The 24,683-nt window shown below is 41.4% G+C and overlaps 1 protein-coding gene across 6 annotated transcripts in view; it reads right to left on the minus strand.

Moving 5' to 3' along the window:
- Positions 1-24,683, minus strand: part of Acap2 (ArfGAP with coiled-coil, ankyrin repeat and PH domains 2) — a 105,658-nt gene that overhangs the window by 17,245 nt on the left and 63,730 nt on the right. For 3 of the 6 annotated variants that reach the window (XR_015045674.1, XM_029470652.2, XM_021184603.3), the window contains exons 7-14: positions 22,873-22,917; positions 19,815-19,910; positions 17,535-17,609; positions 14,801-14,913; positions 10,119-10,139; positions 6,917-6,968; positions 4,766-4,866; positions 3,438-3,543 (exon numbers count right to left, since the gene is read on the minus strand). Coding sequence is in view for 4 of the 6 variants with exons in the window: in XM_029470652.2 (XP_029326512.1) it covers positions 3,438-3,543; positions 4,766-4,866; positions 6,917-6,968; positions 10,119-10,139; positions 14,801-14,913; positions 17,535-17,609; positions 19,815-19,910; positions 22,873-22,917 (609 nt within the window). In the remaining 2 variants the exon portion in view is untranslated. The remainder of the gene's footprint in view (positions 1-3,437; positions 3,544-4,765; positions 4,867-6,916; positions 6,969-10,118; positions 10,140-14,800; positions 14,914-17,534; positions 17,610-19,814; positions 19,911-22,872; positions 22,918-24,683) is intronic. The other 3 variants (XR_015045675.1, XM_029470654.2, XM_021184602.3) reach the window with 1 other exon arrangement.

Raw genomic sequence — 24,683 nt, forward strand, 5'->3', positions numbered from 1 at the left:
AGAAGATGTTTGAACATCTTGTTAAAGTTAACAAACAGAATTATCATCTATGGAAAAGATCTCAGTACTTAAGGCAGAAATGATATTCATTCCCAATGTCTTTGAAATGCTAATGTTTTTGTTCCCAATAAGAAAGGCTGAGAGCTAAAAAGGCAGGGACATCCCAGGATTCTCTCCCCAACCCCAGGCCAGTAAGGGACTATCTCCACACATAACTAACTCTAAACACATTCCTTTCTCTAAAGGAATAAATGACAGTCCATAGATGGGGATCAGCTGAGAGATCAAAGGCAGGATGACATGAATGCACACGCACACACACACTCTCTCGAGCACACACACAAGCGCAAACGCACACACACTCACACTCAGTGCGAAGAGCCCTAGCACCCACTTCTCCCTGCCCATTCCTTGTGCCTATGCAAGAGATCAGTGAATTTTCTTTCGGGAAAAGACCCTGTTGCTCAATACATAGTCCAAACTTAGGAAAATCTTATATTCAACAAAATCTTAAGTATGTGTTCCGTATGTGACTAGTATATTACAAGAAAGCCAAGAAAAACCTTTTATAAAAAAATTCTTTTTTTTTTTTTTTTTTTTTTTTTTGGTTTTTCAAGACAGGGTTTCTCTGTGTAGCCCTGGCTGTCCTGGAACTCACTTTGTAGACCAGGCTGGCCTCAAACTCAGAAATCCGCCTGCCTCTACCTCCCAAATGCTGGGATTAAAGGTGTGTGCCACTACTGCCTGGCTATAAAACAATTCTTTTTTTTTTTTTTTAACTAAATACAGACTGGTTTAATATGCTACAAACAAATGATGAACATGAAACCTACAGGTTTTTGATGAGACAGAACCAAGCTATCTAAGTAGTATAAAACAATTCTTAATCTAGTTGTTTATAGGATTATCTAAGGAAAAAGGTTTTTTGGTTTTCTTTTGTTTTTGTTTTTTTTTTTAACTCATGACTCAAGATACCTCCCTATGAGTCAGGGAGGCCCAGAGGCACCCCAAATACCACAGGCTGTGGTCACTGCTCTTGTCTGCTCACAATAACTAGAGGGTTGCTGAAGACACCACTCACTTGGGATGAGGAACAGAGAGATCAACCTCAAACTGACCAGGAAACTCTCTCCTTGCTGGCTGCCTTACATAAAGCCAGAGGTGCTGAGGAGAGAAGAGACAGCAACAGCCTTACCCAGCACTGGACCCTGCATGCTAACAACACCAACCTGCTAGAAAGATGTGCCCACTGATACAATAATGGCATCGTGGTTTGGGGTCAACCAACTGTTTTCTGAGTGAATCTCAGGCCTGCTGCACAGAAGGGATCTCACGATTGGTACTGTACACATGGTTAGAAGCCTATAACATGGAAATCATAGGCTGTAGGGAACCCATCCTTACTGTACTGCTAAATGGCCAGGCTGCAAACTGTTCTCCAAATGTTTATGCTTGTACTTGTGCTTTGTGTCAGCTATGTTTCATTTGCACCAAGCCGTGGCTAACGCAGAGACTCATACTGAACAGAGTGCAGAATATAAACAACTTTGAGTGCTCAATTGTCTCAACTCCCACCATCCAAGGCTCAGAGAAGAAGAGAGGGTCGAAATAACATGAGTCAGCAGACGGGGAGGAGAGCTGTGAAATGCTCATATTAGACACGGCATAGTCATTGAAGGCATCAACTCATGCAGCTATGGTTACTTGCGGAAGACACGTCAAGAGGTCAAGCTAATGAAAATCCTCACGTGGATGACAGGTGAGACCATGAGGCCCAGCCTTCCCAGAGGCTGCTGAGGGAAGAACTGCTCTCCGTTGAGGATGAGGCTCGTGGTATGTTGTTGCTCATGCCTCAAGAGTTAGCCACACACCCACATACATACAGGTAGCACTAAATGAACTCAGAATTCTTAACAACAAAAACATAAAAAGACAAGAGAAGTGGAATGGAGGACACTATGGAGTACTGGTGGGTGAATACAGTCCATATACATCATAAAGATTTCTAAAGAATAAGAAAAAGATTATTTTAAAAGACAAAATAAATAAAAATAGTAATATCTAGTTCTCAACACCATTTAACTGTTTAGGCATGGGACTTTGCAAATAAGAAGTGAATGTTTAATTATACTTGTAGTACTACCATGATGAGAAAATAAAAGATTCAATAAACAATGAACAAAAAAGGAATTCTTAAAAATTGAAGAGATTCTAGCAGATTGGCAACATTCAAGAAAAGACAATAATACCAGTTCAGAAATTCCAGAAAGAGAATTGGAGAAAAGAAATAGGAAAGATCAGTAACCAGGAAAGCAACCCTGAAATCTAAAAACCAAAAGAACAGAAGAAACAACATAATGCTATTTCTCCCTCGGCTCCACCCCTCACAAAGACAGGGTTTCTCTCTGTAGAGCAGGCTGTCCTGAAACTCTCTCTCTATAGACTAGGCTAGCCTTGAACTCACAGAGATCTACCTACCTCTGTCTCCCAAGAGCTGGAACTAAAGGAGCATTACTCAGCCATAATGCTGTTTCTTAAGAATAACTGTTCCAGCACTCGGGAGGCAGAGGCAGGTGGATTTCTGAGTTCGAGGCCAGCCTGGTCTACAAAGTGAGTTCCAGGACAGCCAGGGCTATACAGAGAAACCCTGTCTCAAAAAACCAAAAAAAAAAAAAAAAAAAAAAAAAAAAAAAAGAATAACTGTTTCTAACCTAAGATTTTTATACCTAGCTAAACTACCAAACAAATGTAAAGACAAAAAAAGTTCTATTCCAGAAGACACAAAATCACAAATGCCTCACTTTCTGGAAAATACTGAAGGAGGTCCTCAAGCTCTTAATTCAATAAGGAGAAACATATGGGTCAACAGAAAGAAAGAAACATTTAAAAAATGACTGTGTAAGAAAGTTTCAGGTTAATAACTGTACTATGCTGACAGTTTGGGGATACCTGGCCCAGAGACGATTCAGGTAATAGAAAATACTGAGGGCCCTCTTCACTAACATGTCTTTTTGCCAATGTTCTCATCATCAGTATTCAACAACATCCAGGTAAGCTGAAGACAGAAGAAATTCCTTCTCTGAGACTGATCAGAACAGTGGTTTTCAACCTGTGGGTCACAACCTCTTTGGGAGGTACAAGCGGGAGCATCACAAATTCAAGGTCACCTTCAGCTACGTAAGTGAGCCCCAAGCCAGCCTGGGCTACATGAACTGTCAAGAAAGGGAGATAAGAGAGAGATGTAAGAAATGAAAACAAGTGGGTAGGGAAAGAAGGGGGGCATACATAAAGATAAACAAACAGAACCGAAATCCAAAATTTAAAACATCTCAATTTATAAAACATGTTCCATAAAAAGGATGCCATGACCATGTGTTACAAGTGAGATTTAAAACATTTAGCACTGTCTCCGTGATACTGACCACATTTCTACTCACCTCTGATTCATCGCCCTTCTCTCTATAAGCAGTTGCAATACTGGTCTGAACAGCCTTAATCCAGGCCTGGCGAAGCTTTTCAGAATCTGCCTGGAGCATACAACTTCTAAAAGGAAACAGCATCATTTTGTCAGACAATAAATCAGAAGGGGAAGATCCACACACATTTTCTCACTACACTATTCAGCACATTTTTAAAGAAGAATGTATGTGCATTAGTGCTTTGCCTGAATGTAAGTCTGTGCACCACTGTGTGTGTGAGATACCCTTGAAGGCCAAAGGAGAGTATGAGAGAGACCCCAGGCCTGCAGTTATGGCCAGGTGTGCCACCAACGTGTGTTCTGCAAAGTGAACCCTGGTCCTTGGGAAGAGCAGCTAGTGCTCTTAACCAGTGAGCTGCCTCTCTAGCTGCCCAGCGGTAATTTTTAGCAAAAAGGTAATAATTTTTAGCAAAAAGTAATTTTAGTTCAAAGAAGGGTTTCATTGTTCATCCATCTTTTGAACAAGTATGACCGAGATAAAAATCATGGTACAAATATAAAAATATTATCTCTTAAAAACAAAGTATTTATCCCAAAACTTGAAAAATTATAAATGATTCAAACACAGTGGCACACCCCTGTAATTCCATGTCTCAGAAGCTGGGAATGCTGAGTTCCAGGCCTGCCTGAGCTATAACAGAGCAATTTTTATGAAGTCAGACTGGACTGTATAAGGAAACCCTCTCAGAGGATGTGTGTGCACACACATGCGCTGTGCGTGTGAGCGTATGTGTGTGCGTGTGCACATGTGCTCTCTCACATCTTCTCCCTCCCTCTCCTCCTCTCTCCCCACAATGTAAGCAGAACATTTCTTTTTAAAAATGCATACAAATTCCATGTGTCAGACACTCTCAATTCAACATAATACCACAAAAGTTTCACATGCACCAGACTTGTAATCCCAGCTACTCGAGAGGTTGAGTCAGGAGAGTAGCAAGTTCAGGTCTTACTATCATCAAGATATAACAATAAAACTTACCCAGTTTACATAGGAGCACATAAATAATGTTTACAGGATGGATGGAGCTCAGTAATAGGCACTTGCCTAACATGCTCACCGCCTACTAAAGAAATAAGTAATCTCTGCAGACTTCAAAGAATACAATACATGACGAAAAGTCTTATAAGTACTTGGATATAACATCTATGTTTGCTACTGGAAATTATTTTCACAACATTAATTCTATTACACTGAAATCAGAAACTGGAGTTCTCAAATCTGGAAAAATCTTTGAGACCAACTACAGAAACATAGAAACAGTTCTCAAATGCTTGCCAGCATCTTACTTTGTTGGAGAGACGACCTCAAAGCAGAACCGCCGCTCGATGTCTTCGCAATGCTTCACTGTGCAGAGCCTGAGGTCTTCCACCACCACAGTTGGGCTGTCCTGCAGCAAAGAGGCAACTCAGGGTTACCAGCTCAGCCCTCTGCACCGGCAGCAGCAGCCACAACCTTCATACATACTCCAGGAAACAGCCTCTTTAAAGGATCGCTATTTTATCATATCATCACTAACTATGTCTAGAAGATATACAGCTAACGGAGACAATTCTATAGCATTCATTTAATCTGTCTTATCAAAGATGTAAATTGCATGCAATCATTTACAGAAAGGGCTGGCCCAGAGCTAGCACTTAGTCAGCACTCAGGCCTCTCCCTGTTGGTCCTCTGCCCACTCATGCCCATTACACCGTGGAGTCCCACTCACACGCAGAAAAGCTACTTTTGCTCCCAAGGAGAAACCTTTAATGAATCGTGTTTTAAATAGCCCAGAGAGAAACAAGATATTGGTACATGCTTCTTAAAATTCTTACACGAAAGATAACAGATTTTATCATTTTCTAATTAAAACACTAGTACAAAAATCAGAAGAGAACACCAACAGAACTAGAAGGTTCACACGGGCCTGGAACAACCACAGCCATCTCACACTATGTGAAAAACAAGCTATCAGTTAACAAACGCTTCTTTATTTCCAGGGTCTAGCACTCTCATGAGCTGTCCCAGTACAGCTTCCCAGTATGTAAAATCCCTTACCTTGCAATAAGGCTCAAGCTCTGCATGACAGAGCGCAGGGTTCCCTGCAGGGTTCCCATTTCTTTTGCTGACAGCATATGTTTTGATTTATGTCACTTTAAGGTGTTCTATACTGCCACCACCTGTCCTTAGATAACGTATCTGTACTAACGACATACTGTCTGCAGCCTCAGAAGAGAACTATGGGTCGTCAGGTTAGCCCTGCCGCACAACTCACCAGCGGGATTAGTAAGATAAAGGTAATAATCTTGCCACACAGAACAGGTCAAGTCCAGGAATTAAAATTTCAGAATTGGAGCTGGAAGGATGGCTCAGTGGTTAAGGGTGAACACTGCTCTGGCAGCAGACAGCAGTTAGGGTCAGGCAGCTCACAACTGCCTATTAACTTCAATTCCAGCAGACCTGATGCCCTCTTCTAACCTCACAAGGGGCACTCAAGTGTACAAATCTACATGCAAGACACAAAAACATATGGCATAATTAAGAATAAAAATAAAATCCTAATAAAAGGGTGGAGAGATGTCTCAGCAGTTAGGAGCACTGGCCTAGGTTCAGAGGACCCAGGTTCGATTCCCAGCAACTATAACTCCAGTTCTAGGGGATCTGGGGGCAACTACTGGCCTTTGTGGGCACTGCATACATGGTATAAAGACACACATGCAGGTAAAATACGCATACACATTCAAAGAAGCAAAATTTAAAAAATGTTAAAAAAAAAAAAAAAGAATCCATAATTGTAAGACTCAAGAAAATGCCTCACCTTGAGGAGCATTTACTGCACACAGAAGACCAGAGCTGTTCATAGCAGTCATGTTAGGTGGCCCACAACCACCTGTGACTCTCAGTCCAGGGGGATCAAACACCACGGATCTCTGTGACTCCCTGCACTCACATGCACAGAGATATATCCGTACGTACACATAATTGAAACAAGGAAGAGCACAGGATGCAGGGCTCAGGGATGCAGGTCTTAATCCTGCACTCTGGAGGCAGAGGCTAACAGATCTCTGTAGTGAGGCTAGCCCAGCGTAAACATCGAGTTCCAGGCTAGCCAGGGCTGCATGGGCAGACTGTGCCTTAAAATAATAATCTGGTGCCTCTGGGGGCACTGCAGTCACACGTACAAGCTTGCAGTCAGACATACATGTACACACGAATGAAAATGAATTTTTTTCTTTCAAAAAGAATTTAGAATTCAAATCACTATGCTTTGAAAGTCCAAGGGTGACCAGCTCCCACTCCGCTTGTTACAGAACCCCAAACATAATACCAAGAAGCAGTAATTTTGAGAGTTTTGCATGTGGATATTTATGGACTTCAGTATTCACAGAAACAAAGAGACAAAGAACTAAAACCAGAACTCACTGGCTTTCCGCTTTATTGCTTAATGAATCACCTACCTTAAACTTTTTCTGGTAAACCAACTGATTGTTCTGTATGGAGAACCAGCGTCTAGACAGAGAGAAGACAGCAAAGATCACACACCTGCAGTCACGTGGAGCTGGGGACGTGTGGAGAAGGGCACCGCTGGGCTTTCATGACTGAGTGTCTGAGATAGCTACTGAAAACTCAGAATTCACATCTTAAAGTCACAGGTTAGGGACAGAGACTTGCTGTCTTGGTTCATTTTATTCATAACTTTGTATCTTAACAAAAGCTTTTATTTTTTTCCTGCTAAGACCCTATGATAACTATTTTTAAAATTCAAACATATAGTTTTATTTTTGAGGTACTCAAAATAATTAAAATCTTTTCCCTCAAGTATCAACATTTACGATATAGAAAACTTAACATTGTGAATAAAATGTCCATTTATAAAAGTAAAACGTTACGATAAATGGTAATTTCTTTTCAAACCTTCAGAAATTCAGCAAATGTTTGATTTGATCAGCAAAACAAGCGACTAATCACTTTGAACTGTATCAAAGAAGAGATGATCACAAACTTTATTTCAAAATACTTCTCAGAAAAATAATGTCATCACATACAATCCTCCCAACTGCCTATGTCTCTCCTCATTACTGTAAAGTTATTAGGAAAACAATTTGCTTACAATGTTCTTTAGAAAAAGGTAGGCAATGTAAGTCATGTCCACTAATTCTAATTCATTAAAGTAATAAAAGGAACTAAAGACATACCAAAAAAAAAAAAAAATCACAGTCAAAAGCCATTCATAAAGAAGCAAAACTTCTCACCAAGCACAAAACGTGAACAGTATCTGAGTGGTTATTTTTAAATTAGTTTCATATGGGATGATTTTTTTAAAAATTAGTTATTAATCTATTAGCAGACAGAGATTCTACCTTTTCATTGATACTAATACAAATTACTAGAAATTGTATTTAGGTGTTTTGATTTTCTATTTTCAAATTTTTTGGTCATTTCTCCAAATCTGAGGAGACCAGAAGACACGTTGGCGGTTTTTCAGCCTTGTACAGGTGGGGTAGGTTTCTTGCCACTTGAAGACATAACAAACCTTTTTCATTGAATGAGAGTTTTGTTAAATAAGCAACTAAACAAAACAAGGTGGGGTGGCACTGAACGCAAATCAACAGACCAGAAAAGGGAGAACTTCCAGGGTCTTGTGAGGGGACAGACAGAGTTAGAGACGTTAGAGGAAACTCCTACATACAGACCAGATGGCACAGCCTGCACGTGGATGACATGCAATGGAAACAATCTCTCAATCTGATTAAAGTCTTCTTCTTAAAACTCACTTGAGGAAGATGAATTACATCAGTAATAATGCATAGACTCTATATCATAGGAGTCCTCTTACGTAGATTAGGGAAAACTAACTTTACTGAACAACGGTAAGACGTCCACATAACCATGTAAACTTTTCATGCTTCTGAAGGCCACAAAATTATTTTTTCTTTTGACTTTGTCCATATTAGGGCAGCATTCCCTAGAAATGATGATGATGATAATGATGATGATCTAGATAAAACTGTCTCTGTTCCACCAGGAACTATCCCTTCAGCTATTAACCTTGTGGAACATATGTACTTCCGAAGTTTAGTGTCCCTGACATTTTCTGGGTAATACTCTTATAGCATCAGGTTTTGTAACATACTTAGCAATGGCAATACAAGGTTCTCTTCATTTGTGTCCTCCTTAACAAAAATATACTATGTCCTAGGTGGAGAAGAATGAATTACGAAGAGGTGTCTGTCTGACACAATCTTCCTTCTACCACCACTGAAAGCACACATCTGACATCAACCAGAACTCTAGCTAGGTAACCAAAGGGCATTCAGTTGATGTGATATACATATAACGTGGGTATGTGGACAGTGTAGCATGTTCTCTGGTGTGCATGTACATGTATGCACACACACATGGAGCCCAGAGGACGACCCTGGGGAACTGCCCAACTTCTCTGAGACACTTCTCTAGTGTTCACAAACTGGGTTGGCTACCCACGCTGGCCATCGAGCGCCAGGGTCTATCTCTCCCCCTCTGCAGGGCTGGGATTATGAGCACAGGCTAACCCTGGCATTTGCATGCGGGTGCTAGGAGATCTAACGCAGGCCTCGTGTTTGCAAGGCAAGCATTCTACTGACTCTGCTCTCTCCAACCCCTAGAAGGGAGCTTTTAATTGTTCCTATAAAATAATCCTAGTGACTCCTAGTATTCCCAAGACAGAGAGAGTGTGGTAAAAGCTCCTAGTCTGTGAATTAAATACGCACACAAATACTTAGCACTTGAAGCACTTGGTACAGAAAAATTTAAAGTGCTACAAAAATTGCAACTAAGAGGCAAGCTTTGGGAACCACCGAGCTAACGCTGTACAGTCACAGGACTAAAAAGGGAAGCACGAAGCGTGAGACGCTTTCTAATTTCCTATGTAGGAAAGTAAGACACGGTCTGCATCTATCTCAAACTCAAGGATTTCAGTATAACTTAGACCAACATGCTACATTTATTCTTAAATAAATTAAATATGACTACCTACCAGGGAAAACTTGTAGGTGACAAACTTTGGATCAAAAGGAAAAAGATATAGTTGTAAAAATCAAATATATTTTACCATGTTTGATCTTAATACCAAAAATATTGGTAAAAGTCACAGTTCTGAATGTGAAGAGGCTGTATAATAAAATGATGTGAACTGTGGGCTCATACAGATACTCAGGTGCTAGATAAACATGCAATAGGGTATAAGGCCTAATGCCCTGTTCTATTTTCAACATCATTTGCTGTTTTCACGGGAAGAAAAGTGGTAGAACAAAGAACACCTAGGTGGTAACAACAAACTCAACAGAATCAGTGGCTACCTCAGGACTCATCACAGTTTGCTACCTGGTGTCCCTCATAAAAAACAGAAGCCATAGGGTGCTCGGACCACTTGGTCTGCATCTACTGTGGCTAAGCACATCAACGGTCTGTTCCCAGTTCAAATCCACTGAGGACATGGGCAATTAAAAGGTGTAATTCTCTTCCTCAAATAAATGCTCATATTTTCTTTCCAATTTAGAGTATCAAGAGATGGTTTTATCCACTGCAGGTAATCCAACTGAATGCGGGTTAATCAGGCACTTTCTCGTGCTTGCAGAAGAGACTGGGTAAGGAGAGGAAGGGCAGGAAGCTATTTGGTACCTGATGTGATCGGGCTTTTTCCTGTCATGTGAAAAAATGGGGCAGGGTTAAAACAAAAGGGAAAGGTGTAAAAGAAAAGAAAACGCAAATGTGCAAATAAGCAAAGGACCAGCATGATACAAAAATAAGACAAAAAATAAGAAACAAGCTTAGCTAATAATCTAACAATGCAGTCAACAGTATCCATGTGCTTGATTTATGTAATATAAGTATTTGTAATTTGCAGCATTTCAATTCTTAAATGGAAATACTTTGAAAATTTCTGAATTATTATATTACTATTACCATATACATCTATTATGGTTTTCTACCTCTATGGTCATAACTAGAAAATACTACAGGGAGTATTGTGCCACACATGAATAAGCTGTGCCTGGAAAGTCAGAGGAAAGTCACTACATGTTTATCTACAGAAGCCGTAAGCAAATACAAACTTTTTGGAAGGAAAGCAGGGTTACTAATTAAGAATAAACCTGCCTGCCCGCACCCATCTCCATCAGATGATAACAAAGACTCGTAGGCCACAGGTAAGTATGATTCTGTGATTGGCTTTAGGGGAGCGTGGGGAGCAGACGATGGAGGCAGGCCTGGGCTGGGCAGTCCAGGCTAACCCTGCACCTGCCATCCTCCTGCCTCCCCATCCCAGCAGCTGGGACCACAGGTATGCACACTCAGTTTTAGTGCACTCACACTGTTCTCACTCTTACCTGCAGCAGCACTAAATGGTGAGCTTTAAACTTTGTGCAATACATTTTATGCACTGAGTTGTATTTCCTGGTCCAACAAAGAAGGCTGCTTCTTTACTAAGCCTTTCTGCCTTACTGCTGAATTAGGTTTCAATTATTTCCTTGTTATTCTTTTCCAAAGTCATTACAAAAAGCAAAAAACGAAACATAGGTTCCAGTGTTTAAAATCTGAATTGGCACTGCCATACCAGACAAAAACATAACTTACTAAGAAAGCCCAGTGAGCTGGACTCTGTGGCTCCTGCCTTTAATCCCAGTACTCGGAGGCAGAGCCAGAGGCAGAGGCAGGAGTACCCTGAGTTTAAGGCCAGCCTGATCTCCTGGTCTAGAGTGAGTTCCAGGCCAGCAAAGACTACACAGAGAAACCTGGTCTCAAAATTCTTCATTGTGGCAGAGATCTCAATGCACCTCCAGAAAAATGAAGCCACCTTGGTGTTAGTGTGGCACATGGTTCTAGGACCCAATCACACAGATCTGTAGATGCTGGAGTTCTTGAAGATAAAATGCAGCATTTGCACAGAATCATTGTGTGAGAATGTTAAGTGTGTGAGAGAGACACAGATGAAAGGAAGAGAGGGAAGGGGGGAGAGGGGAGGGGAAGAGGAAGAAGAGGAAAGACTGTGTGTGTGTGTGTGTGTGTGTGTGTGTGTGTGTGTGTGTGTGTAACAGAAAGACTCTTTCCACGCTGTCCTCTTCTGGGCTCAGGTGATTTTCCCACCCATCCTCCTGAATTAACCCAGACAATAAGCCTACATCACTTCCAATTGCTATCATAATGTAAATGCTGATTGCATAATATTATTGTTTAAATAATCAATTACAAGAAAAAAATCTCTATATGTTAACTGCAGAGTTGTCTAATCCCAAAACTCTGATTCTCAATTGGCTGAGTCCGTAGTGCAAGATCACACAGAGCGCTAACACTAGGATACACTTCTATGTCGGGATGGCACAGAGGAGAGGGGGACTGAGCAAGAACAAGACTGGCAAGGAAAGCAGACATGAACTTCCCTTTCTCATGCCAACTGCTCTCACACACAAAACAAAAGCGTCAAGCTACGCTACACAATACTAGACAAAGTAGAACTGTAAGTTATGAAGTATGAAGGAGGGTTTTTTTTTTACTATTTAGGAATTCCTAATCACATATTCCTCAGGATGGAGACCTTTAATAGTGGATGTTGAAAATATGACGTAACTTCATAAAATTATAGATAAGATCAAATGCACCATGATATGACTGTGCCTTAGGGTAGATACAAAAAAAAAAAAAAAAGGGAACTTTCCTTGAAACCAATCAAACAGTATTTCTGAAAAATACTTAAGTCGTGAGTAGAAAAGCTTAATATCTGCAGAGGCAGCTTCTGAGATGTTTTTAATGTTAAGGAATAGAAAAATCTTACTCAGAGCAGTAGAATGTATTGCAATTAAATTAGATGAAAAAACTATAGAGAAGACACCAAACCAAAAATGGACAAAAGAAAATTGTTGACATTTCCCAAGATTAGATTTTTTGAGAAGCCTATTTAAGAAATGCAAATGCATTTGCAATTTTTAACATTAATAATACGACAGGAAAGCTCTCACTAATAAAAAAGTACTGCTCTTCCTTCTCCCGTTTACATAATTCCCTTCTGCTATATTCTGCATACGATCTGTCCCCCAAAAGTTCTGTGCTAAATCTGGCTCAGTGTGGTACCACTAAGAGTGGTGAGATCCTTGGGAGGCGGGCCTTATGCAGGTTACTGCATCATTGACAGGATCTGTGAAAGGCGTCAGTGTCCTGCAGTGAGTCTGTTGCCTGACACTGGTCACTTAAAACAGAGAGAGACCCTTTGCTAACCTTTGGCTTCCTGTCTCAACATCTCAGCCACAGAGCTCTTCTACTGAAGCCCAGCCCCCCTCAACACAGGTTCCCTCAATGGAGTCTCCCAATCTGTAATTTCCAGACTAAAAAATGATGAGAAAAATAAATCCCTCTTCATTCCAGTCATCTCAGTAGATCTCCATCTCCGTGGTGAAAATGAGGTTGGCCTACAGTCTGTGATTCTAACGGTCACAGGCAGCACCTCTGTGCAGCAGCCTCCTTCCTGAGGGGGCTTGCAGCCTGCAGACCCTGGCACACCTACAACAGGGGTCTGCAGCTTCTCCCTACTGCATCTTCCTTTGTTTTACTATCAATGCCCGTGAATGTGGCTCCTAGGACAAATGATACAAAATCATAAGGTCCACATCTGATCTGCTATTGATTTTACTCTGGTACTCTGAGCAGCAATGGGATTCTCCACTAAGACTCACAGGGCTTCAGTATGGAGTCTGAGATCACATCTCACTGAAGGGTCCAAGGAGATTTATTTCTCTTCTTAATATAATGGTTCCATCCCTAGGGATTTATTGTATTTTCATTTTCTTAAGCTTTAAGGAAATAGTTTGCCAGTCTGAAGGTTAAATTTCAATTCTAACATTATACTATAAATCTATATTGGCTAGATAATCTTAAAGAATTTGTCGCAGTTTCCCGTTTCCTATGCTAACTACATAATCTGTCAGGAAGGACTTAACAGTATGATTGTTTTACATTGTAGCTCATGAAACACAATTTTAAGCTTTCATTTTCACAGTATAGTAACTAGAAGCATTATTAATAACCTGATCACTACAGCTGGTCCTCCAGCACCAATGTCTTATTTAGAAGTTCTACGTAACTCAGAGGCTTAATGACAATTTCATTATTGTTTCCAGAATATAGAAACTTTCGGATAAAGATAAAATATTTTAAATAAAACCATTTAGGTTTTCTACAATATCAAATACGAGAGAAATGCTCAATAAAGCACTGAATTTAGAACTGTCACTGGATGTTCTGAACTTCATTACCAAGAAACTGAACCAGGAGCAATCAAGCCCGTGTCAGTGCTGTCAGCACTGAGATGCCCATTGACATGAACGAAACAGGCACCAAACAGACTTACTGAGAAGACCCTCTTGGGGTTGGTAATGTTCGTCTTAAAGAACAGCCTTTTCCATTACTCTCCATTACTACAAAATTATCCTTTATTAAGTTTAAACAACAACAACAAAAAGGCATCCTTGAGCAACAGACAATAACACTCAGAAGGATGATGCTGCGCCACGCAACTTTTCCATGCTATTTGATATGAAATTATTTTACTTATCATATTAACACAGTAAAATATTTTAGATATTCTTTTTGTTTTATTTTCCAATTTTAGATACAAAATCTTACTATGCAGCCCAGGCTGGCCATGAACTCAAAATTCTCCTGCCTTCATCTCCTAAAAGGATTTCAGGTGTCCCCCATGACACCTGTATAATTCCATTCTTATAACATCCAATGGTTTTATATTTTATAAAAATTAATTCAGCAAAAATTCAAACCTTTTCCTAGCCCTCACATGTACAATAATGGAATAATGGCTATCATGACTTACCATGTTCCACATTAAGTGGTATTATATAAAGGCCAAAAGCTAACGGTCAGGCCATCTGGGCTTAAGACTCACAAGTCTTTTCTTTCTTTTTGTTTTTTTTTTGTTTGTTTGTTTGTTTGATTGCTTGCTTGTTTTGTTTTTTGGGAGAGGGTTTCTCTGTGTCACCTGGCTATCCTAGACCTCACAGAGACCCAGCTGCCTCTGCCTCCAAGTGCTGGGAGGTGTGCATCGCTGCCATCACCACCTGGCCACAAGTGAGTTCTTAATAAAAGATGAGTGAGACTTCAGTCATTACAGCCCAAGCATTCTAAGAACTAGTTCTCTCCTTAAAGCCGTAAGTTTCAAATATAAAAATCTGTATTCTCCTTTTTCACCTGACCATTTTGTAAAGTTTAGATAGGAAGGAAAAACAGTTGGTAATTACAGGGAAAGGCCGAAAATGGCAAACATGTTAGCATCAAGACTAATGTTGGAAATCTGTTACCTGTTCCATGTTTTGAAGGCGTTGCTGGCTCGTTTGAACAGATACCCTTCCATGACAATGCCATTTGCAGCGTCTACATTATACTCTAGCTTGGAATCGTCACTGGAGAAATCCTAGACAAAATAGCACACACAGGAGTTCAGATGACCGTGTTCCCAGAAAGAGAAATTTCTCCGGGGAAAAGGGCTTTAGAGAAAAGTTTGGAGTCAGACTTCTGTAAGAAGGGAAAAGGGACCTGAGAAAGGCCTCGGGCCTCAGCACCTTAACAGTTCCGGCACTACGGAAGAACACTAAGATGATAACAGAGACACGACTATATAAAACAGGGTGCAGGAGAGAGACTGGAGGAAAAAACAACACATACACACAGATGCAAAGAAAAGGACTATGTTTACAGGATCATTACTAATGTCCCTTAATAAAGAACTCAGATCTGACACATGACAGTGGGTTCCCATGTAAGCAGCTGGGAATGCTGGATGAAGCACACTGCTGAAATCTCTGTGAGCATATTCATGATCTGTCTGTCAAGTGGGAAGGAACACTTGAAAGACACTGGAGAAAAAGAAAACTGGAAGCCAAAAGGTCAACAGAACCAGGGTATCTGCTGCTCAGGAGAACCTGTGCTTTCCTGCAGAGCCCAAGACACAGACTGCTCAGCTAAGCATGGGGAGTGGAGGAGCTAAGGAAAGGCCCCACTGAAACTGCAAGTGAGACCAAAACTGTTAAAAAGTCTCAGTCAACTATAAGCTAACCGGTGAGGGGCTGGAGGGCAGGGCCCATGGCACGGTGGTCGTTGTTTATGGAGAGGACTCTGTATACAGACCGTTTCAAAGACTTCAGGGAAAAAATCACTATCAAGAGCACCTGTAAGAGTGCTGGGATAAAATCAACGTGGAAACCGTCTTACCCTAATGTAACATGTATGTAATGTAGCATGTGCATCTATCCAAAGCCATGGGAAAGCGGGAACAGGACATACAGAGGCGCTCACCATAGCACGGTTCCTCACATTGATCAATGTCATTGTTAGAACTCCTTAAAATGTATGTCAGAAATTTTGTCCCTTAACTTTTAGTTGACTAGATTTTTTTTTCTTACCTGTAATGCAGCCTGTGTCAGCATTTAGGGACAGAGAAAGTATTCACAATGAGTAAAAACTGCATTATTTTCTTAAAGAAAAACAGTTGTGTGATGTTTAAAGTCAAATAATCTCAGATTTGATAAATTAGCAGTTTGAGACTAAATATATATTTCAATTTAACCAACAATTGTTATATTTCTATAAACACAATTTATCATTTTACTAAAAAAATTATTGAATCCACTTAAATAATCACTTCACAGTAATGCCATTAAAAGAAGCTAGTCATCAAAATAACATGTTGTATACTCTAAGACCAAGAGCCAGACAAGGTAGTCACAGCTATAACCCCAGAACTCAGGAGGCTGGGGCAGACAGATCATGAGTTCAAGGCCCATCTGAGACACAAAGCAAGACTCTTGGGAAGAGAGAGGGACAGCAGGAGAAAGAGTCATGAGGACCTGAAGCTGGGGTGGTGGCCCAGGCCTGTAATCTCAGGCACACAGGAGGAAGGAGTGAAAGGGCCATGCCCTTAAAGCTAGGCTGGGCAATACAGAAAGGTCATGTTCTTGTATGTTTGAGACAGGGTCTCTCTGTAGAGCCCTGGCTGTCCTGGAACTCCCTCTGTACACCAGGCTGGCCTAGAACTCAGAGATCTGCCTGCCTCTGCTTCCTGTATGCTGGGATTAATGGCATGTGCTACAACCACCTGGCTTGAAAAATCGCATCTTTAAACAAAAGAAAACATGACGCTGGCTTCATCCTATAATAACTAAAAGTAACTGATTTAAAGATGGCCTAAGAGAAAACTCTTTCCTTTTCTAAATATTACTCTCTTTGAACATGAATAACCTATTAATTATGTTTTTCTTACAATTGCAACTGATTTTGCTTTCATTTTTTCCATTCACATCTTCTATGTCAGATCCAATCTGAGTAGTCTGTAATCAAAGATGCTTGGATTCCTTATTATCAAGAGGGCAGATTTATCACAGCATATATGAAGTTTTATATGACTGTATTCAAACCCTAATTTGCCTTTTATGATCGATTACAGCACAGATATATTTCAGACTATCTAAGATAAAGTACTATTAGGCTATGCTCGGGACATGACAAACTCAACTCCTGCGAGAAAAATGAATATAAATTTACCATTGAATTCTCATTTTAAAAACATTTGTCAAACAATAGTTTAAGTAGGCTTAGGCAATTCAACAAGCAATGAGTTCAGAAGGAGGTGCTGAGGAGCCCTGGAGTGGCTGCAGCAGCGGGGGTGGGGGAGAAGGGATAGGCACACATCCCCCCCCCCCCATCTGTCTGTCTTGCTCACTCACACACACACACTTTGGCAGGAGGTTGTTAGTATCCTAAATGAAACCAGGAATAATAAATATTTAAAAGGTTAACAAGGTGCGACCTTTAGTTAAGCTCCTGACAGGTTAAGAATATTTATAAACTGCTTCAAGAGCACAGCCTGCAAATGTTTAGATCTGAAGAGATAATGAAATGCACATGTTAACATCTAAAACACTTCACTTTTCACAAGAAGGATTCACTGGAGCAAGCAAGGAAGGGTTCTGAGTAACAAGGCTCACCGCACACAATAACATTCCAGTGAAGGGAAATGAATCTAACGCTCAAGTGTACCTTCTGCTGGATCGTAGAGTGTTTTTGCTCCATCTCTCTTTTCTCCTTTGCTGCATCTACAACCAGTCGATCCAACTAAAGGATAGAAGAAAATTATAGACTTAAAATGTAAAGGAACAAGGGATTTCTTTTAAACCATATTCCAAGTCATTTTTAGATAAGCACAAATCATGTGATTAAAGTTAACCTAAAACAGCATTGTTGGCTAGAAGTTCAGTTTTCTATCATTAGAGCTTTCTTGAGGAAGCCCCTATCTTAAGGCAAAGGCTTCCATATAGGAGGCCTTGTCTTGAGCAACAGTGTATGTTCCATCCTCAAAGAACAACACTTGAACCTCAAGTGCCTAATGGCCTACTTAGAAGATGCGGGTAGCTGCAGACAAGGCAAAACTAAACCAAACAAAGCACACATATGAAAACATGGCTTTGTCCCCTCTCAACACTACCAGACAGCAGTGCAGCTAAAACCAAAGGTCAGAGGTCACAAGTGCACATCAACAGCTGCATCTCATCACTAGCCACACTCCATGTTTCCAGCCTGCCTTCCTAGTGTCATAATCAAATCTAAAAGCAGACCAAGTAACTGGCCAAATAAATAATAGACAGCTTAAAGGGGTGGGGCAGTAGTGAGCTCACTTGAGCCCAGGAACCAAGACCAGACTGGTCAACACAGAAAGGCCCTGCCTCTGAAAAGTTAAATTCAATAAACTAATAAAAGAATATTAATGCCACAGTTCTGGAGTTATTACCTACTAACTCAGCTACTACAAGATCTAAACAGACCACCTCAGAAAGGTAAAGAGTGCCCAGAACACAGGAGGGTCTGACCCTCCCAAAGGCCTGGCCCACAGGTCTCCTGCATGTTTCTACATTATCCTGCCTTCTCCTGAGGTCTAAACGCTTGGCTCCTCCCATGATCTACTGCCTCCTCTACCCTGACCGTGTGAAACATCCCACACCTAATTCTACCAGATCACTCCCTGCCATGACAGCTGTCTGCCATTCCCCAGGCTTCCTTGCAATGTGACTAAGCACAGGAGGCACACAGGTTGTACAGTTTCTAGGAACAGTCCTACAGCAGACAAGATGTATCTTTCTCTTCCCTTCCCTCTGTTAGCTGGGCTTTAACAATGACACTAAGGTGAACAAGTCATATTTAATAACCATGAGGCTAACTCAATAAGCCCATGCACGTGATACAAAGGCCATGAGACTGTACTTCTAACCTTACATAAAAGAAAAAAAACCCTCTTAAAGACGTCCTAGCATCCTCAGTGTGGGCTACACACAAATCCAACCTCAACCGGCATGCACACAGAGCACCTTGCACAGAGACAAACAGCACAAGCATGCCATCCATAGTGTATGCTGCACAGGTCCCACCTGCAGTGCCTTCTCCCCCTCTCCCTCCTCTGCCCCACCCACCCACACTTTGATCACTGGATGGCATTCCGATTCCACTCTTACCTTTCTTCCACTTCCCTAGATTCTATTTTTTCTTTATCCCTCACCTCAAAAAAATATACTGGGAAAGAAAAACTTACAGATTAACCCTACTGCGTCTAAAGTAAGGCAGTTCATCAGTCAATACAAAGCTCTGCCTGAGGGACTCAGGCACAGCATGGGAAGGCACATGCACAGTGTGTACAAGGCCCTGGGTGTGAGCTACAGTTCCAACAAATGAAAACAAAAACAAAAACAAAGGAAGGAAGAAAGGAAAGAAGGGAGGGAGGGAGGAAGGAAGGAAGGAAGGAAAGAAGAGAAAAAAGAAAAAACCGTCTTTGTAAAATAACAATGAAACTATGGATACCAAATGGTCTTAATCCTAAGACATTAGACTTTCATTACCCAAGTAGTCAATATTAATTTTTTGAAAATAAAAAAGAACAGTCTTAAATAAAATTAGGACAGTGACTCCATTACTCAAGTTTAAGAAGTAAAGGGCTAAATGCTGCTATTTGTAGTATAAAAAGCAGACACATGCATCTCTGCCTGCCTCAGCCCTACTCCCACCCCAGTACCAGGCTCTCAGGTGTGCCCCATGCCAGACAGAGAGGTACTTAAGCCTCTTTTCAGTACCTTCATGTTCACTACTTAAGACAAGTGTTTTTACCTTTAAGTTCATTTTTGGTTCAACATCCAACCCACATGTAAATGCGCTGCAGTGTCCAAGTCCTTATTAAGTAAACGAGAAGCCGGATTTCCCAATGTGCTAAATACCTCTGAAAATATAAATGTCAACAAACAGTACAGAACCAAGAGATCCAGTCCAAGAGATTACCTGTGCTCCAAGATCTTTCATGTAGGGCCCAAGCTCACTGAACAAGTCATACCCTTGATGGAAGAAGGCCAGATGCGCGTACATGAAGGACAACATCTAGGGGAGAGAGAGGCTTCAGATCCACTGTAAGAAGCTTCAGAGAGCTGAGTCCACGTCGTAGGAAAGCACTTCACAAGAACCCAAAGCATCAACCCTACTTAAAACTGACTGTCTTGAAGACTTCACATATATTTGCAAATACAAAGAGAATACAATGTCTCTCTGAGAAACATCCAGGTCTGACTTCTAGACCTAAGTGAAAATTGTACAGGTAACTTAAGTAATATTCTGAGTAGCATCACTGTCTTACAAGAAATCCTTAAGTACATCATGAAATGTCTATCTGGTCCTCCCTAAGCAAAAAGGAAGTGAAAAGAGAAAAATTCCAAGTCCCCAACAATAGCAAACACCAGCCCACTGGGATCCCCAGGCCTCAGTGAGCTGCAGGGACTTTCAGTTTTTTCATTTTCCTAAAAAATATAAACCAGCGGAGTCAACATAGACTTTTCTCCTTTTAAAAAACTATTTATTTGCTTGTTCATGTGCTGTGTGTGCATGTATTCACAGGTGCCTGGGGGAGTATGGAGGTCGGAGTTCAGCCAGCAGAAATCAGTTCTCTGGAACTGGACTCAGAACACCAGGCTCATCAGCCAGTGTCTTCATCTGCTGAGCCACCTCACTGGCCCTGGAAATGTCTTTATATTTATCCCACAGATCCAAAATTGGCATTAAGGATTGACAGGGGTCCCCAGCTATGTTTTATTAGTCCACAAAAGAAAAGGCACCCTTGTTTTTATTAGTTACATTTTTACATGAGAAGTAATTATATAATTAAGTATATGCAAAGAATCTTCTAAGACCCGTTTTAGTTTTAGCAAGAATAGACATCTGTTTAATATTCTGAAAACTAAAGTAGGCCATAAGGTCGTTAACATTAAAGAATCCTCTAAAAAAAAATTTTTTTCAAAATAAAAACCAGTTAAATAACATTCAAAGATTAATGATAAAAACTCACTCATATAAAAATTACTACAGTGTTAGAAAATGGTAATAGTTACACAACTGTGTGAAGGTTTTTTTAAACCACTGAATCATAAAAAGGAGGAAATAATGATTTATAAAAATGTAAAACATATGTTCACATCAAGATACATACCCAACATATCAAGAAATAAATGATAGGCCAGGAAACAACACAGTAAGGGATCAGTGATAAGAATGCGTAAAAGACCTCAGGATTCAGTAGGAAACAATGAAGGCTCCCGAAGTAGCCAGGAAAACGTAAATGATCAGACTCTTTACTAACAAAACGCAAGTTCAACAAGGAGATCTCAGTTTCTGCCTATCATACCCCGGGGCAAGGTGAGGAGACAGGGCTCTGGTGCTCACTGCTGGCAAAGTCAGCAGAGAAATGCCTGTTCTACACACTATTGGTGAAAACAGTTGATAAGCCTTGAAATTTGGTAGTATTTTTAAAAAGTCTTTTCCACATTTTAAACCTTTGACTGGGGATGGCCACTGATCCTGACACGTGGAGTTCAAACCCCTGCCCACCACAGTGGCAGGAAGTGGAGACCCTACTTCCACAGGTTGTCCTCTGACCTCCACATGTCCACCATAGGGGACACACATAACAAAATAAGTAACCAGATAAATGTAATACCTCGTTAAGTGACATCCTGTTTATAAATGCAAATAAAGCAATAATCAAGTTTTTATTAGGATGATCACGACAATGAGATGTTTTAATGTAAAAAACATAAAGAACTGCTTAAATATCCATTAAGGATGATAAACTGTAGTATATTCAAGGCTAGCTAGTTGGGATCTGCAAATTTTACATCTGTCTGTAGATGGCTCATGAGCCAAGAATCGCTTTTAACCTTTTAGATGGATTAAATAAAAAATTTTAAAACACAAAAATTGGCCCATTGGACTTGCAAACTTTATATGCCCCAATATAGGGGAATGCCAGGGCCAAAAGAATGGGAATGGGAGGGTAGGGAAGTGGGGGGCGGATGGGGGACTTTTGGGATAACATTGGAAATGTAATTGAGGAAAATATGTAATAAAAAAAAACAGTGAAAAAAAAACACAAAAATTATTGTGAAAATTATATGAAATTCAAACTTCTGTGCTCACACATCAAATCCAGACAAGCCCAATTATCTGCTTCTGGGCAGGCAGGTCCTCAGTCCAAGGACAGGGAGAGTAAACGACAGAGGCCACCGGGCGCAGGCCCCACAGAATTTACCAGCCAGCCCTTTGTTTCCTGTTTATTCAGATGGCAGAGTTCCAGAAGCCCACCGAGGCCATGGTAAGACATACCGCCGTACCACATCTCCACTACTGCCCGTCTGGAAAACATGGCTGGGGGAGAGGCGCTTCCTGGACAAAATGAGTGCGAGGCACCAGAGGCACCAGAGGCACCAGAGGCACCAGAGGCACCAGAGGCACCAGAGGCACCAGAGGCACCAGAGGCACCAGAGGCATCAGAGGCAAGCACAGTTAGGACAGAGCAAGCCGGAGACCGGAGACCGGGCCTAAGCAGCAAGACAGCAACTGGGAAGGAGACTGCTCCAGCTAAACTGAGAGAAGTCCTCCCGAAGGCTCTAAATGAGGAAGGACACAATGTCACAGCACACCCTCCTCATGTCCTTGTCAAAGAGCAAGTAAGATCTCACTGTCACCATAGATTAAAAAGACCCAAAGAAGGGGCTGGAGAGATGGCTCAGTGGTTAAGAGAACTGGCTATTTTTCTTCTCACTGGTTCCAGCCACCATTTCCAGCTACTTTCAAAAAGTATTAGGTATCTAGACCACATGAAATATTACACTGGAATAACTGAGAGTGGAGAGCACACAGTGGGTCTGTCTTTGTGAAGCAGGCCATAGGTTAGCAGAGCAGACATTAGACAGCTATACCTTGAAGCAGATGGCACAGGAAAGAGAAATGGGAGGAGCTAAGCACACATGGACACACGGACAGTCGCAGTCAGCAGCATTCAGTAATAACTTACTGATTTCAGGATTTCTGATCTCCGTTTTGATTGAAGCACATTGATCTGAGGGAAGATGCACTTGGTTAGTCATTCACAAACGACACTAATGCAGAATACGAGATTCTAAACATGCCTGGCCTAACAATCCCAAAACAAAGGAAAACAGAGCTGGTGTTTTTCTTCTGGCTTAAGGGAGTTCTGACAAGCATACCAATGAGCGAGCACTTAGCCACACTCGCCCTCAGTGCAAACACTGGTCGGTCCTACAGATTACAGCATCCTCCTATGGGGCTGCTCTGACACCTGAGTTTGCCACACTTCCTCTTCCTCCACCCTCCTCATCTACTCAAAGATCAAGGTTCAACCACAGCCCCCATGCAAATCTTCACCATTTACCACTTTTCAACTTCTCTGGACGCCTGTTTCCCTTCTTGACTTCCTACAGTTCTTCTCCACAAAGGTACCACCGTGATTTTCAAATATAAATGAGATATTATGTCTAGTTTTAAACCCTGCAACCTCCTACCATGTCCACACGGGCCCACTGTGCAGAGAGCTGCCACCCTCTGGAGCCTGGTCTTCTGTTACTCTGCCCTGACTGTGTCCCACAGGTGCCTTTGTACTGGCTGGCTTAGGACTAGTCTTCAGTACTTGGGTCTTCAACTGACCACCACCTTCTTGTACACGTCTAACGCAGCACCTGATTCACTATCTAGTATATCAATCCTACTTACTGACAGTATTTATAACTACTCTTATTTGTTTCTCTTTGTTTGTTTGTTTGTTTGCTTGCTTGCTTGCTTGCTTGCTTAGACAGGGTTTCACCATGTAGCCTGGGTGTCCCAGAACTCACTTGGGAGACCAAGCTACTTCAAACTCACACAGATTCCCCCTGCCTCTGCCTCTGCCTCCCTAGTACTTACTTTGTGTTTTCTTCCTCTGTCTTTTCCCAAAAATTCTGAGTCCCCAACAACAGCAAATGCTAGCCCACCGGGGTCCCCAGTGTAAGCTCTGTGAAACCGGGAGCTTATCCTCGCCTAGGTTCCAGCCACAAAGCAGAGCACAGTCGCATGCCATAAGCATAAGTTAAAGTAGTGGACGTAAGTATTTTAATTATGACTGACTTATCAAAATACCAGTAAATGATGAGATTTCTCAGGGGTAGGGTTGAAGCTGGGTTGGCAGAGTGCGTGCCTACATGCTCAGAGGCCTGGATTAGATCCCCGGCACTGCCCAAACCAGGAGGCAGGGTGCATGCCTATGATTTGTCTATGATCGCAGCACTGGGAACAGAGGCAGGAGGATGGGTTCGAGGTTCTCCCTGGCTGCACAGTGGGTTGGAATAGGCGGGCCTGCCTTAACCAGGATCTTCTGCAACTGCAGAAACTCCTAACAAGCATCTTCATCCGTTCTTAACAAATAGCTTATTTACACAATATGATAACGATGCTCTTCACACCTTGTTAAGACTGCCCAGAGTACAGAACATTTTCAAATGTCCTCCTCGCTGAACTCGTGGTCTATTTTGTAAGGGGAATTTGAAACAGTCTTAAAAACAAGAACAGACCAAGAGACATCTAAATCCGACTCTCTTCCGTATCACTGGTTTCTTCTGCGTGTCTGCTTCCCAGTGTGCTCGGCTCTGAGGAGCACGGGGAACCCCTTCTCTTACCCCGCCCCCACCCCCCTCGCACAGGTTGCAGGGAGCCACTGCTCAGACCTGGGCTAATGCTTTCCTTCTGGGTTTTTCCTCTCTATTTGGAAATTTACAGAAAATAAAAATTGAAACTCAAGGAGAAGGGTAAATTCAAACACGTACAGTAGCTGAA

This window comes from Mus caroli, unplaced genomic scaffold, assembly GCF_978045245.1.
Source record: "Mus caroli unplaced genomic scaffold, Mus_caroli_1 scaffold_17, whole genome shotgun sequence".
Lineage (NCBI taxonomy): Eukaryota > Metazoa > Chordata > Mammalia > Rodentia > Muridae > Mus > Mus caroli.